At 37.7% G+C, this 18,562-nt stretch overlaps 1 protein-coding gene across 1 annotated transcript; it reads right to left on the bottom strand.

The window, feature by feature from the left end:
• Positions 1-2,296: 2,296 nt before the first annotated feature.
• LOC132841828 (chitin synthase chs-2-like) lies at positions 2,297-14,756 on the bottom strand. Its single transcript, XM_060864382.1, has 20 exons — positions 14,640-14,756; positions 14,371-14,512; positions 14,086-14,268; positions 11,873-12,574; positions 11,087-11,442; positions 10,911-11,000; positions 10,677-10,829; positions 10,339-10,513; positions 8,518-8,622; positions 8,294-8,435; positions 7,912-8,112; positions 7,497-7,781; positions 6,780-6,968; positions 5,306-5,714; positions 5,156-5,181; positions 4,995-5,059; positions 4,177-4,287; positions 3,810-4,027; positions 3,606-3,714; positions 2,297-3,445 (listed from the first exon to the last, which is right to left on the bottom strand). Exons 1-20 carry the CDS (start codon positions 14,669-14,671, stop codon positions 3,434-3,436), a joined length of 3,705 nt encoding a protein of 1,234 aa, XP_060720365.1. The 5' UTR covers positions 14,672-14,756; the 3' UTR covers positions 2,297-3,433.
• Positions 14,757-18,562: the final 3,806 nt, after the last annotated feature.

The following is an 18,562-nucleotide window of genomic DNA, read 5'->3' as shown; positions in this document are numbered from 1 at the left end:
AAAGAGTATGAGAAGGTGTTGAGAGAGGAACTATGGTACTGTATGAGGATGGCTGTCAGAGTAGTTCAGGATATGTACGAGAGGAGTATGACAGCAGTGAGATGTGCTATAGGGCAGACAGAGGAGTTCATGGTGGAGGTGGGGCTACATCAAGGATCAGCTTTGAGTCCCTTCTTGTTTGCTATGGCGATGGACCAGTTGACAGGTGAAGTCAGACAGGAACCTTTGTGGACAGTGATGTTTGCAGAAAACATTGTGATTTGTAGTGAGTGAAGTAAGCAGGTGGAGGAATAACTGGAAAGGTGGAGGTCTGCTCTGGAAAGATAAGGAATGAATGTCAGTATAAGTAAGACAGAATACATGTGTTAGAATGAGAGCGAGGGAAGTAGAACATTGAGGTCAAAAGGGGCTGAGGTCAACCAGGAGTTTAAGTCTTTGGGGGTCAACCATCCAGTGAAAAAGTGCAGGCGGGTTGGAGTGGGTGGGGAAACGTGACAGGAGTGTTCGGTGACAGAAGAATCAAAGGAAAGCTATATAAGACAGTAATGAGACCAGCTATGCTGTATGGAGGTGGCAGAGGTGAGGATGTTGAGGTTCAGCTCAGGTTGGGTGTTTTGGGGACAAGGTTAGATAGGCTAGATTGAAATGGTTTGGACATGTGCAGTGGATGGAGAGTGGTCATATTGGTAGAAGGATGTTGGAGATGGAGCTGCCAGGTCAGGAGGCAGGCCAAAGAGGAGATACATGGATGTGTTAAAAGAAGACATGGAGGTAATTGGTACGAAAGTAGAGACTGCCGAGGATAGAGCTGGGTGGAAACAGATGATTCATTGTGGGGACCCCTAAAGTAGGAAGCAATTCTCAGTTTGACCACTGTCTGTGGTCTTACCAGGCCTTGTTTGTTCAGTAATTGACATTATGGACTTTTGCACTTTTCTTGACTTGCATGTTTGTGTTGGCCTTTTCCCTATTTGATTCTACTCCATGATTCAAATTTGTCTTCCCTGATCTCATTAAACACTCTTAACAACTTTTACCAGTGCACTGGTGTTTTATTTCACCAGTGCAATGGGAATAAACTTTAATGGACAGTGACTGCAAAGCTGCAGACCACACACAGCTTCAGTAAATCATGTGCATAGGACACAATGGTGCTTCTGGACCATGTTCACGTATGTCCTTTTTATTTGCATGATAGACATTTAGTTCTCATTTGCAGATGGCAGGTCAGGTTGGGTTTACCGACAGTGGTTTCTGGAAGTAATCCTGCGTCCATTTATTAATGTCATTGACACAATCGTGCTGATGAGTGATGCAGTGTTGTCCGAGGGCCCAAAGACCATGAGCATCCAATAAAGGTCTTCAGCCTTGATTTCTCCAGTTTCTCTCTTCTTTTGATGATGTTATGCCCTGTAGGTGATGAGATTTGCAAAGCCTTTTCAATTTGATGTTGAGGAACGTTGTTTTTAAAGTATTCCACAATCTTTTTATGCACTCTTTCACAGATTGGAGAGCCTCTTCCTATCTTTACTTCTGAGAGACTCTGCCTCTCTTTTATACAGTAGCTAATCATGTTACAAACCTGATATCAATTAACTTAATTAGTTGCTAGATGTTCTCCCAGCTGTATCTTTTCAAAATTTCTCATTTTTTCAGACATTTATTGCCCCCATGCCAACTTATTTTTAAAACCTGTAGCTGGCATCAAATTTGAAATGAGCTCATTTAGTGGATAAAAGTAATTTTTCCATTTACACATTTGTTCTGTTTTATTGTGAATAAAAGATTGGCTCATGTCATTTGAAAGTCTTTTATTTTTCATTTTAAATGGTTGAAGAGAGATTTTTGTTTTTTTTTATTTTAACTGTCGGCATGTCACTTTAATGATCATCTTGGGAAAGCACTCCTGGGGCAGCAGCTATTTTATTCCCCCTTGTTCCTGCCTTGCGTGGTTTGACCCTGCCTGTTCCTGGTTTCTAACTCTGCCATTTGGTGCATCTTAATATCACCATTTACTAACTTTGAGCTTATAGCTTTATCCACCCAGCACCCCATCCTGGGCTTCCCATGGTTACAGCTCCACAACCACAAATATACTAGAGAAACAAGGACACTTTCCCCAGCTTTAAGCGGCCGCTACCTACATAGAGAAAACTGATCATACGATGCTTATTTTTTTGCCCCAAATACCAGTAAAAAAACAAAGCCTTCCTTGGCTATCCATAACTTCAGACAACCCCAAAGAAACTTGGAAGAAACTCAAGCACAAAACATTACAGTATATGTAATTTAAAAGTGCATATTTTCACATTTTAATGAGGTAGGCTTTGGATACATATTCCATTGACATGTAGCATACAGTCATTGGCTGGATGAGAGAAGAAGAGACCATTGTGATTAAGGTAAATGTCTAAATAAAAGTAAGTTAATATAAATAGTTTTTACTTGGACATAATTTTATACGGATATAAACATGTAATTATTAATTACAGATTATGTATGTGTCTCATTAGACAGAGAAGCTACACAATTTTAATACACAACTAGAACGTACATTTCCTGAAGAAAATGTGAATGGTGCTTGCACGTGGCAAATCCCGGAGGCTAGTCGAGATGAGTATGTGACGTCTGAATACTGAATACTCTTGAGGGAGTTTTCCTCATTGTGCTGAGTGTTTTGATATGTCACATGTCCATGTTGTGCTAATTTTTTATTTTCACTTGACATCACGTGACATCACATGACATCATCAAAATACTCGTGAGGAAGTTCTCATTGTTGTGAGTGTTTTGATATGTCACATGTCCATGTTGTAAAAAGTTTTTTGATTTTGCCTATTTTGGGGGCGGGGCTGCGGCCGAGTTTGGTGTAGATAGTTCGAAAGCTTGCCGAGTTATAAACCTCCAAAGTTTATAATGGGAGTCTATGGGAAAAAAGGCCATTTTGAGACCCGGTACCGAAAGTACCGGTACTCAGATCACTTATAAAAGTCATAGCACACCTCTCCTCAATGACCCGGTCGATTTGACACATCATTCATGGGTCTAGGACAAAAGCTGCGGGACAAGTTACGCGCCGAAGTTTTGTCCAGCACAATAGTAATAAGTTGCTTTGCAAGCACCATTAACTAAGAAAAGACATGAATCAGATGACATGTATGACAGTTTTTCTATAAAAAAAAATCATGAAATAATTCTAATTATAAATGAACATTAACAACATTTTTAAAACTAAAAATAAGATTAAGTAAACAAACTTAAACTCAAAAGGTCTAACAGTACTGTGGTTACAATCCTTTCTTTTCCAATAAGCAGGTATTTCCCGGATTCCCAGGCTTGTGGATTCTTAGGTTTCCCAGGCTTGTGTGCTGTGGCAAAGTTTTCCATCACAGCTCATCTTTTAGATCATCCACTCTTTAGATCAAGTTTTCTCCTATAGAAAATTCTAAAGAGAAAATGAACCTTGAAGTTAGTAAACGTGTTTGTCATCATGGTTAACAAATACATATTAAACATGAAATGATTTCAAGGCATTAATAATTCTAGCAATTACACTGAAGAATAAAGTTGAAACAAACAAGCAAACAAACAAAAAAACTATTCACATTTTCATCAGTGACTTCAGTGATCAGTGCCACAGATTGTTTTTTCACCCTCCTGTTAGTCGCAGACTCAGTCCCAGTGTAAGCAATGAAGTGTATTACAGTCTGGATTCTAAAGAGGAAGAAACACACATCAATAACATACAAATAGTAATCATTCAGAGCACCTTTAAATGAAATGCAACACAAACTTCATGTTTTAGGTACCTGTGCCACAGCATTGCACAAAACTGGATAAGAAGGAGAACTGCAAAACTTAAGAGGAACATCAGTCCAATAGGATCGATAAATATACTTCCATATGGGTCAACAGTTCCATTGGCAAAAACTTTAGGGATCCTGATGGTCACTGTGCTGCCAATGGCTTGCAGAAAAAAAGTAGCCACAAGCCACAGGGCATTACAGATAAAAAACACAAACGTTGCCTGAAAATTTAGAGAAGATTATTAGACAAGATCGCTGTGTGAGTTCATTACTTAATTATCCCTACTATTGTCATCTCTGATAGGCATAAATCTTACTGTTTATCAACTATTTATTAGTATTAGTATTATTATTTATTAGACTAACCAACCTTATTGCGTAGGTCTTTCAGATCTTCTTTGATTCTTTCCTCCTTTTTTTTATCAGACTCTAATGGTTTTAAGTACTGCTCAATAAGGTCCATCCAAAAGTTTTCTTCTGCCTAATGCAATAACAGATTATAATATTCTGTAAGTACATTCTGGGGTCTAGTTTTTTCACAGAAAAATGAAAATAAAGAATAAGAAAAAGCCAAAATAAGAAACAACAGGCTTGAGCAGTACAGGGATACAGGTGCTATGCATGTGTGAAATCACAAATACAATTTCCTAAAAATCCACACAAACCAAATTGGACAAACCAGGCTTAGAGGTTGTAGTCTGAGTGGCAGACTGTTATTTTAGTTCTGGTTTACCTTCCAAACAGAAAAATGACCCAAAGTGTATGGCCAAAGCATTGCAAAAAATAAGATCTCTTAGCAAGTAGGGATATGTTAAATGAAATGAAATGTATCTAGTATTTTTTTATTATAATATAATAATAACCATATTATTAAACCTATTCCTATACATGTTTACTAATATATTGCTTAAAATTTGTTGTTCTATTAGCAGATAATTTGGGTAATTATTCATATCTATTTTGAAAAGAAGAAAAATTTTGTACTTTATTATTTATACTTTATACTTAAATTCTCTCCTTTTTTTGCACAATCCTGCTGTGAATTTGAGGCAAAACCTAAATTTACAGTTCACAGAATATTGTATGAAATATTGAGTAGTCTTAAAACAAACAATCAATCAAAAACAAACAAACAAACATACAAACAAACAAACAAACAAATAAATAAATAATGGTGATGATACCCACCTCATTAAGTTTTTGCTCAGTTAGGGACAGTTCACCAGACCTATCTGACAACTGCTCTAGAAAAACTATGAAGGAAATCTTTGTTAATAATCTGTTTTACCATATACATATTTAGAGTAATGGATATATACTAATGATAGTCAAATTGTTTGTTTACTTACATCTGTTGTTCTCGAGAGGTACTTGTCTGTGAAAGCAAGGTTTTTTAATTTAGTGTGCACCATTTCCTCTATTTATGAAATAAATAATTTTAAAGGTTTAACAGTTTACGTAGCCATCAGAATGTTCACATAATAGTTTAGGTATCTTACTGTTTTTTGGGTTGAGTGACCTCTTTGCTTTCCTCTTTTAAAGGTGTGGCTTGAGGTGCGATCTCCGGTACGGCAGTCACTTTTTCCTCTTTGTTCAGTTGAATCTCCAGATTGTAGCCGCATAATTTTAACAGCTTCTGACACTTGACATTTTTCGTTATGGTCTGGTCAGGTCCACTGCCCTGGTTGGCAGTTTCACGAGTGCCCCATGACACGTTATTCATGTTGACCATGGAATAAATTGCCAGCAGCAGGTAACCACTTGGTATGCAAATCATGTAAAGGAGTCCATAGATGATAAGCTGGAACTCATGAGGATGAAGAAGAGCTGTGATAGTGTACAAGATCAATATGCCAACGAAGAATAATCCGGCTGGGGTTACAAAAGTCCCCTGCTGTACCATGTCCGCTGAACACATGCACAGATGAAGAGTTAAATTGTTAATCACAATGTTTTTTACATACTGTATTATTTCAGAGTAACATTTATTTAGTGTGGAGAAATAATATATTTTAGCAAATAAACTCAGTCACCTTTATTCCTAAACTAGCTAAGTATAGTTATTTCAATGGAGGGATGTGACAAAACATAACAATAAAATGAAACACTGAACATGAAGATAAACTAAAGGACATACAATGCATGTTAAAAATACATAGCAATGTGTGTTTGAAACTTGGTACAAGGTGTAAGAAATTACAGACTGTCTGAACTCAGATTCCACTACAAGATACACTTCAGAAAGCGCTCATTATCAAAAAGGCTTAAATACTATAGAGGAACATGTTAGAACGCTTTAGTGTTATAATATTAATCAATTGTTAGTATGGGAGTTGCAGCAGGACATCAAGCGTCGTCCCTTAAAGAGTGTGCTTGACCGTGATTAACATTTAAACAATAGTATCACCCGACTATTAGGGTTATAACACCTGTAACAAGACTAAGTCAAGGTGTTCATAATATGATTACCATTTAAAGACATCTGGCTAGACAATAGTATCAGATGACAATAGTATCACCCAGCCATTTGGGTGATACTCAGTTCTCAGTTTTAATTTACATTTAAAGTAAAACCCTGTTTAAATTACAAAGAGGTAAAATGAGTATAAAATGTTTAAGAAGGATTTGTTCGGTTATTTGAAGGATATTTCTTCTTGAACCGGAAATACTTCATGTATTTTGTCATTGCTACACTGGTATAAAGGTCTTCATCATTAGAAGAAGTAGTGGTAGCTTAGTGGTTAAAGTGTTGAACTACTACTCGGAAGATTTTGAGTTTGAACCCCAGGGCCCCCAAGTTGCCATTCCTGGGCCCCTAAGCACTCAATTGCTCGGCTGTATAAATGAGATAAATGTAAGTTGCTCTTCACCCTCATCATTTTTTAATACTTTAGTCTTTAACATGGTCTTAATAAAAGTACTAAATATCCCAAAGCCATTATTAGAAAGAAAAGCACAGAAAACTTTACCTACCTACAATAGATAATATGGATGCTGTCATCAGAAAAGCATAAATTATGCTCATGATTGCAGCAATGGTAATTTGCAGGTCTGATTTTGCTTGTCCAAGATAATAGCAGAGAATCAAGTAGATTAAAGGAGGAACAATTGCTATTAAAAGTCCAATGTTTGCGTTTATATTTAGGACAAATTTAAGGCATCCTGTTGAAAAGACAAGTGAATTTAACATAAGAAATAATTGTGTGAATTATTCTAAAGCACACACACACACAAGTACACACACAGAGCACTCTACATGAACATCTGCTTTTCTAGATTGTTCAGACTAATAGCAACATAAAATGTACAGTTTAATGTAATAACATCAAATAAAACCAGTGAAATTAAAAAAATCAAAAAGAAAAAATCAATTGATGGGCAAATTGATTGTAGGATTGTTGGCTGTTCAAGTATAAAGCCCTTTTCTGAGGTTTAACACTAACATATAGTGACTAAGTAATTCCACATAAAGCAGCATGTATATCAATACGTTTCCGTTTAGCAGGATCAGGGATTTAAACTCACAAACCTTTTTTATCAGTAGCGCAAAAATCAGTGCCTAAATAGCATTCCTTTACTAGACCCAAAGCCAGTTTTTCGTACTCTCAATTTGCACAATACATTTTGAAATACGCTTAAACGAAAACAGTGAAACACATCTGAGCATCTCAAGAACATCTTAACTCTCACCTGCAATCATGAGGCAGACCGTAGCTGGCCCCAAGATCGAGGAGGCCATGGTGAAAGTCTGGTACAGAATGTAGGGCCGTGATATGGACTTGTTGAGTTGTGCAGTGAGAGTACCACTGGAAAGAAGATCCAGAGTGTTGGCCATGGTGGACGGACCCCAGCGCCTCCGCTGGTTGTAAAACTCCTTGAACTCCTGTGGCGCATTAGTGTACGAGTCAGAGGCAGCGTTGTACTCCACTCGCCATCCCTGCTGCAGGAGCAGTGTGCACAGCCAGCGGTCTTCACCTGTAAACACAGAGGAAGAACATACAAGCTGCATGTGGATATACACTACATATATAAGTATTAAGAGTATGTACAGTGATTAATGTCATTTTTTTTCTCATCTATTTTGTCTTTGCTCTTTGCCACTCACCCTGGTCATACTGTAGATAATGGGACGCCTCAGTCGCTTTGGTTGTGTATCTCTTCATGACATTGTCACTCATGAGTGCTTCTGCACGCATCAGGCTGAAACAGCCCGGGCTGCACAACACAGATCCGAACACATGCTCTGCTGTTTTCTGGAGCCAGTGACCCACAGCATACTCAAATTTCTGATACCACACCATCGGACCTGCAAAACAAATTGTAAACAAATTCAGAAACACATCAATATTAAACAAAAACTAAAAACACAGAGGCTAGTTCCTTTGTGAACATTGCATACTCGACTTAAATGGAGTACTTCAAATAAATGCGTAAGCTATTTCTTTTTTCTTCACTTTTGTACTTCAATAAAACGTGTTATTAATCACCTGTGCCAGTGGGATTGATCCTGCCACACGCAGCTCCCACTTCAGGGTACAACCTGAGCCGATCCACCAAAAGCATGACGGCAGAAGGCTGGAAATCTGTGTCTCCATCTAGAGCCAGAAGGTATGTGTTCTCCTTGGCTTTCTGGAAGAAAAAATAAATTCTAGGTCATGAAATTCTAAGCTACGAGGCAGTAAAGCAAATCCTTTAGGATAATCACACTCACTTTTAGTTGATCTTCAACATTTGCCAAATGCGTATCCCCTTGCTTGAACATCTGATAGTAGTTCTTGTGCAGCCTCCAGCCAAGCAGGTAGTACATGTACATGATCTTTAGTGGAAAGAAATGGAATCAGTGCTTTAAAATGACCTTGTAAGAAAATAGATAAACTTTCAGCATACTTATAGTTGTTAAGTATATGTATGTGCCTATGGCTTGCCCTTGACTCCAACCATAATGGAAGACATCCAACATCCGACATCAAGCTAGTTTACATCATTATTGTTACATTACAGTACAATGATGTAAACTAGCATTATCTCTTTTACTACTTGGCATAAAAAACAAAAGGCAGAGAACAGGAAAAAATTAGGAGAAGAGGTCAAAAGATTGGAACTGATTCATAAAACTTCACCCACACAATACAACTGGAATCTGTTGACCGGTGCCAGATCTAAATTAAACTTGAACGATTCAGAACATGTACAAAAATTAATAATGTTTAGCAGGAAAAGGTTTTATCAATATGCGAGCAAACCTAATCACCTCTTAGCAAACCAACTTAACTGCAAACAAGCTGAAAGGTCCATTAAGGCCATCAAAACTGCTGAGGGAATAATTTCATATGATCCAGCTAAAATAAACTCCAGTTTTAAAGACTTCTATGAGAATTTGTACACCTCCTCTTGTGCACCCCAAGACCCTGATACATTTTTGGATAAGATATCCTTACCCTCAATTTCAGACGAGGACCAGGCCTTTCTCAATACCCCTCTAACAAAAGAAGAGATCTTTGCAGCTATTCAATCTATGCCTAGTAGGAAGGCACCAGGGCTGGATCTAAAAGATATATATGTCTATATATACATATATATATATATATATATATATATATATATATATATATATATATATATATATATATATCTGTGATGGGTTGGCACTCCGTCCAGGGTGTATCCTGCCTTGATGCCCGATGACGCCTGAGATAGGCACAGGCTCCCCGTGACCCGAGGTAGTTCGGATAAGCGGTAGAAAATGAATGAATGAATGAATGAATGAATATATATATATATATATATATATATATATATATATATATATATATATATATATATATATATATATATATACACACACACACACACACACTCACCCACCGGCCACTTTATTAGGTACACCTGTCGTTAACCTGCTCGTTAACGCAAATATCTAATCAGCCAATCACATGGCAGCAATGCAATGCATTTAGGCATGTAGACATGGTCAAGACGATCTGCTGCAGTTCAAACCGAGCATCAGAATGGGGAAGAAAGGTGATTTAAGTGACTTTGAACGTGCCATGGTTGTTGGTGCCAGACGGGCTGGTCTGAGTATTTCAGAAACTGCTGATCTACTGGGATTTTCACGCACAACCATCTCTAGGGTTTACAGAGAATGGTCCGAAAAAGAGAAAATATCCAGTGAGCGGCAGTTCTGTGGGCGCAAATGCCTTGTTGATGCCAGAGGTCGGAGGAAAATGGCCAGACTGGTTTGAGCTGATAGAAAGGCAACAGTAACTCAAATAACCACTCGTTACAAGCGAAGTATGCAGAAGAGCATCTCTGAACGCACAACACGCCGAACCTTGCGGCAGATGGGCTACAGCAGCAGAAGACCACACCGATACTAGGTGTACCTAATAAAGTGGCCAGTGAGTGTATATACACATATATACAATACCATTATGAAAGATTATTCATTCACTGGTTTGGATGATGAAGACAAAGAGATTTCTGTGATTACAATTTTGTAAAGTTTTTCACAACAGTATCTACAGCAGCTCACCTGAGACCATCTCTTTTTGTGGCGGATCTGGCGTTTGTCCTTGAAATGAACAAACAGCAAGTTGCCGTGAGGAAGTGTGTACTGCAGCCGGCAGCCATACGGCGTCTGGAAGATTTTCTGGTCTGGAAGCTGCTTTCTGTTCTTAAATACACTTTTGCTATCTTCTGTGAATATGCTGTATATAATCAGGACACACACACATTTTACATTTATATTTCAGGTTAAACTATACATCTTTATATACAATATATTAGTATTTTAGTATCTGTCTATTATATTATGTATTTTATGGTATATGGTTCAATATTTTTTTGCAGCTTGTTTGCATATTCACTTACAGATAAACTTCTCTGATGACTTCCACCAGGATCTCTGCATACTCGTTGACACATCGCTTGTTGTCTTTGGTCAGAAAAGCATCGTCGAAATAAATGTGAGACTCAAAAACAACGTCGTTAAATTGGTTTTTCTTTGGTCGGAATTTGTCCAGCCTGCATGAAATAGAGAAACCATTCATTTAAGATTGATCTGTGAAGTTCTCAAGTAAAAGGTCTTTTTCACCATCAGAATACCTGAACATCGAGATGATCATCTTCAGCATTTCATCTGCAGTCTCGTGCCACATGGTTGCACAGAGGTAGATGGTCACCTTCTCCTGTTCCCTATTAATGAACATGTAGGAATGTTAATTCCAGATGATGATATACATCAATATGAACTGTCCTATATTAAGCACACATTTAACTACCTGGTTTGTTTTGGCTGAAGCACAATCTCAAACTTGGTGTTCAGGAGCATGGACTGATCAATGAACGCTGCTTCATAAATGTCACACACAAACAGATCCTTCGTCCTGGCAATACGTCCCATGTTCAAGAACCAGATGTAGAGTGTGCAGAGCACCAGACCGAGCCACCAGCTAACCAGAGACAATCCAAGCAGACCAAATCCCACTGAAGTATTGTTGTCTGACATATGGTGACACATGCCACGAGTTAAATCACTCATCAACAGTCTCACAACATCAAGTCCTGGCTTTGGCACAATCGCAAAGGTGGTACAGTAGTCAGAAAATTCTATGGGGTGGGCTGTGGAGTTACTGAACTGGAAATATAAAGTAAAAAACACTTTTAAAACAAAAGAAATTTTATACATTAAACAATAGAAAACCATGTGTATGTGTTTGTCTTTGTGTGTGTGTGTGTGAGAGAGAGAGAGAGAGAGAGAGAGAGAGAGAGAGAGGGAGAAAGCTTCAGAAATTCAAAAGTGTTCAAGCAGACTATCAAACTTCCAAAATACATAAAAGTATGTTGTTTGGCAAGATACCACTATTTACTAAAAACTATAAATAAAAACTATAAACTAGGTGAGGAAAAAAACTTGGTGGTAAAAACAGGCTTTATGCATAAAGAAGATGCCCTAATAGCTAGTTTAAGATAGCTGTTAGAGATAATTACATACTCATTCCTCATTCCCAAATTATTATTATTATTATTATTATTATTATTATTATTATTATTATTATTATTATTACCTGCTGCTTGTACGACAGAAAGGGAATCCAGATAGCCAGAGCGAAGGCCCCCACCGTGGCAGGAGAAGTGAAGATCATGGGAATAAGGAAGCTCCGGCGCACAGCGTGCATTTTGCATGCAACCACAGCCATGTAGCGACACAGAGCTGAAGATAGAACCTGAATAGCAAAGAGGCTCAAGACGAGGATTTTGGTAAATTTTTTGACATTCAGCACTGATGACCAGTCCTGTCCGGAGAGCTTCACATAAGCTCCAAGGACAATGGATGTCACAGCAATTCGCACCAAGCTAGCCACAATGTTCACAATGTTTCGGGACCTTTTGATGTCCCGGGTTGTGTTCTGGAAGAAGACGATGTTGAAAAGCAAGGCATAGTTTTCCCACCAGTTCAAAGAGACCAGGAAAGTGCCTCCTATGGCTAAACCCACAAATAGCCCTATGTCCTTGTTTCCATCTTGCTGTCTGTTGTAGTTAATGGCAAAGAAGATAAGACCTGCAATTAGGAAAATGAAAGCGGCTAACGAAGTTGAAATGAATCGCCTCCTTCCGTGTGCGACTGCATTACCGATGACTTGCAGCATGGCTGATAATGTACTAATGCCATTCAGAAGCATCACATTAGTCAGGACGTCAAATCTGGGCATAGAGACCAGGGTAAGGATGGAAGATCCGAGAGCCACCAAAGTTTCCACTGCAACAATCTGAACACAGACAAAGGGAACAATATTAGTTCAGTTAAATGCAGGGTACATTATAATACACAGCAACGGTATTATGGTCCATCCATCCATCCATTTTCTGTAGTGCTTATTCTACACAGGGACACAAGGAGAGACTTGGGGAACAAGTCAGGCAACACCCTGGACGGTCTATCACAAACACACACAATCACAGAGCCATTTACACACTACAGACTATTTAGAGATGTCAATCAGCCTACAACACATGTCTTTGGACTGGGGAAGGTAACTAGAGTAGCTGGAGGAAAACCCCTGAGTGCTGGGAGAACATGCAAACTTTGTTGCATAAACTCAACCAATAAATGTTTAAACAATCTTTGTTGTCCTCCAGATTTGACAGTTCCTGAACCAACAGGAGATTCAGGAAATAGTTCTTTTTAAATTGATACTTATAATTAGAGTTAAATTCTACTGTGATAAGAGTTAAAATCTTTTCTGATTTGGAATTTCCCTGGCAACATAAACCACTCGGCATTTTAGTATTACATAAGTCATGCCTTTGTTTCAACAGAAGTCACGAAACAACAGAAGTCAAAATATGTAGGAATGAATTCCTTATAAACAATACAAAAAGATTTTTTTTTAATTGGCTTACTACACTTTCAGGTCTGCACTAGCGTTTACACCACTAGGGACAGACATCTGCTGAAGGTATTTTCATTTTCATTTGTATTTTCATTTTCATTTGTCACTTTTTGTATTTTTGTCATTTCACATGACACGCCATTACCTTATATATGTTTTACAGAAATACAGTGAATATACAAGTAGACATATATAATTAGATATAATATTGATTTTACAGAATTATATTAATGTATATATTAATAGTAAGTAATATATTAATGCTGTATAGAAGAGCACATAACTATTACATTTGCTCATTTCATGTACAACTTTGCCAAAGCTTAGTGGGACTTGAACACACAACTTTCTTATCTGTGACATAAAGTCATACCCAATGAGCCACCGCAGTTAATGTGTATTGATTCAACTACTTCTAACACTACACTAAACTATTGCATTAAATCACAAGGTTCTAAATCACAGCATTTGACGTTTTGCGTCCATATCTCTTCGCCACCGAACTGCCATTGTGCAAGACCTTTCGACTCAGTTGTATTTTGCGTCAACTAAATGTATTATGGGTTATGTGCTATTTTATCAGATGTATTATATTACAGTTCTTTATCGTCAAATGATTCGTAGTTGTTCTTAGCACTGACAATTTACAGAATTGTATTGGCAACTCAGGCTGCCAGTAAAATCTCTAATGAAGCAATTCATTGAGTGGAAATGAAGTAACTTCTCTAATTGTAAATAAGTAAAGCTTAAGTACGATTACTGGTCTAAAGAAAACACTGGATATAAATTTGTGACACTGAAAATATTAACAAGGAAGATGTTGTTTATTTAAAAATCTTAACAATGTTGAAAGATCAACAACTAATCGGATTATGGTCAGCACTTACCCATAATAATGTTTGCAGTGATGGGGATTTTGAATCCTTAAAAGTAATTTTCCAAAGGCTTTTGAACAGAATTAAAACACTTGGAGCAATTAGAAGGCACCCGATGAAGAGGAGAGCATAAGTTTTGTTGTTTATGGTGGTTGACGTGTCGCTGCAGAGGTTTATTAATAGCAACAGAGATGTCTATAATGAAGAAAACAAAAATAACAATCATGTATTCAAATGCTTTAAAATATATGGCTACCAAACAAGAAAATTGATATTCTAGTTTGTATTAAGGCTTACTTTGCTGAAGAAGGCAAGCCCAAACACCAGGAGTCCAACAAATGTACATGTGATGATTTGGATGAAGCTTAAACACTTGCGTGGCTTTTGCTCATCTGTAATTATAGGTGTTTCCCGAGCAGCATCCCAGGCCTCTTTGGCCCTAAAACATAAAAGAATTTAAAATTTTACTTTATTGTGAAGATTATAATTGAGAGAGTTTATATTAGAATATAAATAATAATGATAATTCTGTAAACTAAGAAATGAACATTAAACCTATCTCTTACCAGTGCTGCTTTTCTTTCTGATCCTCATGCATCCTTGCTCACTAATGATGTGACAAAGTAGTGAGAGACAGTTTTATTAGATTTACAGGTGGGTGGTTACTCATGGTTTCTGGGCACTTAAAACTGTTGCTGAAAAGATTTTTTTTTTTGTGTTCAGGTATGAGGAAAGGCTCTTATCTTTTATTGAGAAACAATAAATAGTCTTGAAAGTACACACCTAAGAATTTTAGTTATGTAAGGTGATATGTGGAAAAAAACCTTAATTGGAACCAGAGGAACCAGGAACCTCATTTGACTGGAGACTATTGTAAAAATATTGTAAATGTAAATAATGTCCTTTCTACAACAGTTTGTAGTTTAGTGGAATTAAGCAACCAAGAGCTCCTGAGGAACTAACAGGTTAGGATATTTTCCAGGAGACCATGTCAATGTCATGTCCATTTTACAGCAGACCATGTCCATGTCACACTAATTACATGTCCACTAATGACCATGTCTCCGTGCAGCCCCATCCACAGCAATTATGTGGGTCATGGGCTGTTCATGCAGATCAACAGCATTGTGGATGACCCCACACACCCCTCACACACACTCTTCAGTCTCCTGCAATCTGGAAAAAGGTACTATAGCATTCGTCCCCTCACAACCAGACTGTACAACAGATTCTTCCCTCAAGCCATCAGGCTTCTCAACACCCAAAACTGAACTGTTAGCGAACTAATACACACAAACACACACACACACACACACACACACACTCACACACCGTGTCTTTTGTCGCACTTTTTGTACTAGGTTGCACAGATGGACTTTATGTGGCTAGGACAACTTATTTTCAGTCCTTAGCTCTGTGTTGTCCTATGTAACTCTGTCTTGTCTTGTGTAGCTCTGTGTTGTTTTATGTAGCACCTATTTATGGTCTAAATGACTGATTGGTATAAAGCTAAATGGTCTAAAGCAGGGGTCACCAACGCGGTGCCCGCGGGCACCTGGTAGCCCTCAAGGAGCACTTAAGGCGCCCGCGAGACATGTTCTAAAAATAGCACTGGTCAAAATATAGTTCCGTCTAAAAAAATTTTCTTGCTGTAGTTTTTGAATAAAAAATGCTTGCATTAATGTAGATTTTAAAATGACTATATTTAATTTCATTTTATTTAATTAAAAAAAATGTAAACAAAAATGTTTTATGTATATAACAAACTCTGGCCTTTTCTGAAGTCAAATGTCAATATTGCGCGCACGTCACGTCCGACTCCTGACACAAGGAAGCTGTGCAGCAACAATGAGGAGTCAGTTGTGATTTATCCCCAAAAACATGGCAGAAAAGCGACAGAAAACATACCATTTTCACAGTGTTTGGGAGGAAGAGTTCTTTTTATGCCAGTCAAAGAAAAGTGTGTGTGTCTCATTTGAGGGACGACTGTTGCGACGGCAAAGCGGCACAATGTGGCAAGACACTTCAGTACGTGTCACGAAAGTTTCGATGCTAACTACCCACCCGGCAGCGCATTAAGGACAGAAAAAGACGTTAACAATCCTTTCATGCAAGTGGACATGACATGCACTGCTGAGCAACTAAGTGCTCTGTTCAACTTGGATGCTGGACAGGTAAAGATCCTAACGTTGCAAAATGACCTTCACCTCAAAGCCCATCAGTCTGCATCAAACTTTTTGTGCCTTGTGGACACAGAAAAATACAGTGGTGTACAGTATGCACAGCAGCTATGAAAGTCGTCTGCCTTTTTGGTTCAACCTATCTCTGTGGATCAGCCTTTTCTAACATGAACTTTATCAAGAACTAACACAGAACACGCCTTACTGATTCACATTTACAAGACTCACTCAGACTTGCAGTGTCAAATTATTCATCAGATTACAGTACAATGGTAAGCAGAATGCAGTGCCAGGCTTCCCACTAACAGACGTTTACAGACAAAGAAGAGATAACGTGTTCATTGAAAACACTAAACAACATTAAACTAAAAATGGTGCACAGAAATGTGAAAAATTGTTCAAAAAAAGACTAGATAACTTGTTGTGACATGATTAATGATTTCCTTGACATTACTTCCTGACTTTCAAATGTTGGAACAGATAAACATAAATAAATGTTGCATGTTTAAATATTCCTACCGTCATTGTTGTATAAATCATTGTTAATAATTGTGGGGAATAATTAACATTGTCATGTGAGCAGTCTCTTCACCATATTATTATTAGTATTATTTTTATTATTAAAAAGTGGTCTGTGCAATTTTGCTATTGAGGAAGTTTGTATCAAACAGGTAGCCCTTCGTACTACTCAGTTCCCTTGAAGTAGCCCTCAGTTTTAAAAAGGTTGGTGACCCCTGGTCTAAAGAATGATTCTTGACTTGACTTCAATTGACAGATCAATTTCCAGCAGAGTGACACCGGGCGACGAGACTCCAAACGGTGTAGGGTGTCAGGATTAATGAAGTATGTCTGGAAGCAGAGGCGATATGACTAGGAACTCAGAACACTGGGAGCTCATGAGTGGCATATATAGCTCAACAAGGGGGGAGGGGGGGGGGGTATTGGGTTTGGTTGGTAGAGAAAAATATTAGGTATGATTACAATCATGTGATGGACAATGCACATTATGTGCAAAATACTGTGATGATCTGTATGTTCCCACACCTTTCTATAAGAGCCAGCATTAACGTTTTTGTGCTACAGTACTGTAGCTCTTCTGTGGGATCGGACCATATGGGCTAGCATTCGCTAATCACACACGCACATCAGTGAGCACACACAGATACCTAACAATCTATAATTTGTAGTTGCTGAAGAAGTGTGACACACACACACACACTTTCCTTCAGAAACTATATACTATAAATAAGTTAAACTTCCACCTCTGCCAGTGCCAAGCTATATATAAAAGGTTGGGTTGCAGCCCTCACAGTGCACTATAGCATGATTGCATCTCTCCATGTTCTGTTAGGAGCCTTGCATTGAACCTCCGCCAGTGGTCTAGTTCTGGAGTTGCTTAAGGGTCCTTCTTGTGACCCTAATTTTAAGAGTCAATTTAGATAAGATAGATAGGTAGATAGATAGATAGATAGATAGATAGATAGATAGATAGATAGATAGATAGATAGAGAATAAGATCCTCACACAGTGTACATTTACATTTACCTCACCATATTCTGCCTTACAATACGGTGTGGTTCTTTTGGTACATTTTGTGGCACATACAGTACTTGCAACCTCTGGCAGGACAGATGTATGGAATGTGTACACTGAGAGCTGCAATATTCCTTCCTTATGTCCAGTGCTCCAACAGTAGGCTCCCGATCCACTCCTGATGAATGAATAAATGCATTCCATACTTCTTACCCTCAGGTTGATTTTTTTTTTTACCTAAAATATTATTCCAGTTTAGTCAAGTTCCCAGGAAAAAATGTGGAGATATGATCTTTCACCAATTATATACCATGCTTCTGATTTGTCACCTCTTTAATTCACAGTAGTCAGTTTTCTTTAATATGTGGTATAGACTAAAGCAGGTGTATTATATATAGGCTTTTATATAAGCCAGGTGATTAAACCGATACTTTTCAATAACCATACACTCTTAATTTTAATCCTATACGATTAAAAAAAAATAATAAAAATCATTCCTTTCTTTCAAAACAGCCTTTATTTCAGAGCAAACATTATAGTCTGATGTCTAGCAAACTTTATGTTTTTTCTCTAAAGCAAAAGTATGAATATCATTATGTCTTGGAATTCATTAGACTTGATATCTGCCCTTGGTAGTTTAGTTTTTTATATATTAATAGTATCAGTAGTATATTAAAATAATCCTATAGTTTGTAAAAAAAAAATTTAGAGACAAATTCAGCAAAAAAAAACAAAAAAAAAAAACCTTAAACCTTCCAGTGAATTGAAGATAGGGC

Source organism: Tachysurus vachellii, chromosome 2 (genome assembly GCF_030014155.1).
Source record: "Tachysurus vachellii isolate PV-2020 chromosome 2, HZAU_Pvac_v1, whole genome shotgun sequence".
In the NCBI taxonomy this organism is placed as follows: Eukaryota; Metazoa; Chordata; class Actinopteri; order Siluriformes; family Bagridae; genus Tachysurus; species Tachysurus vachellii.
Note: the sequence above shows the minus strand (reverse complement) of the source record. Positions and strands in the feature narration are given on the sequence as shown.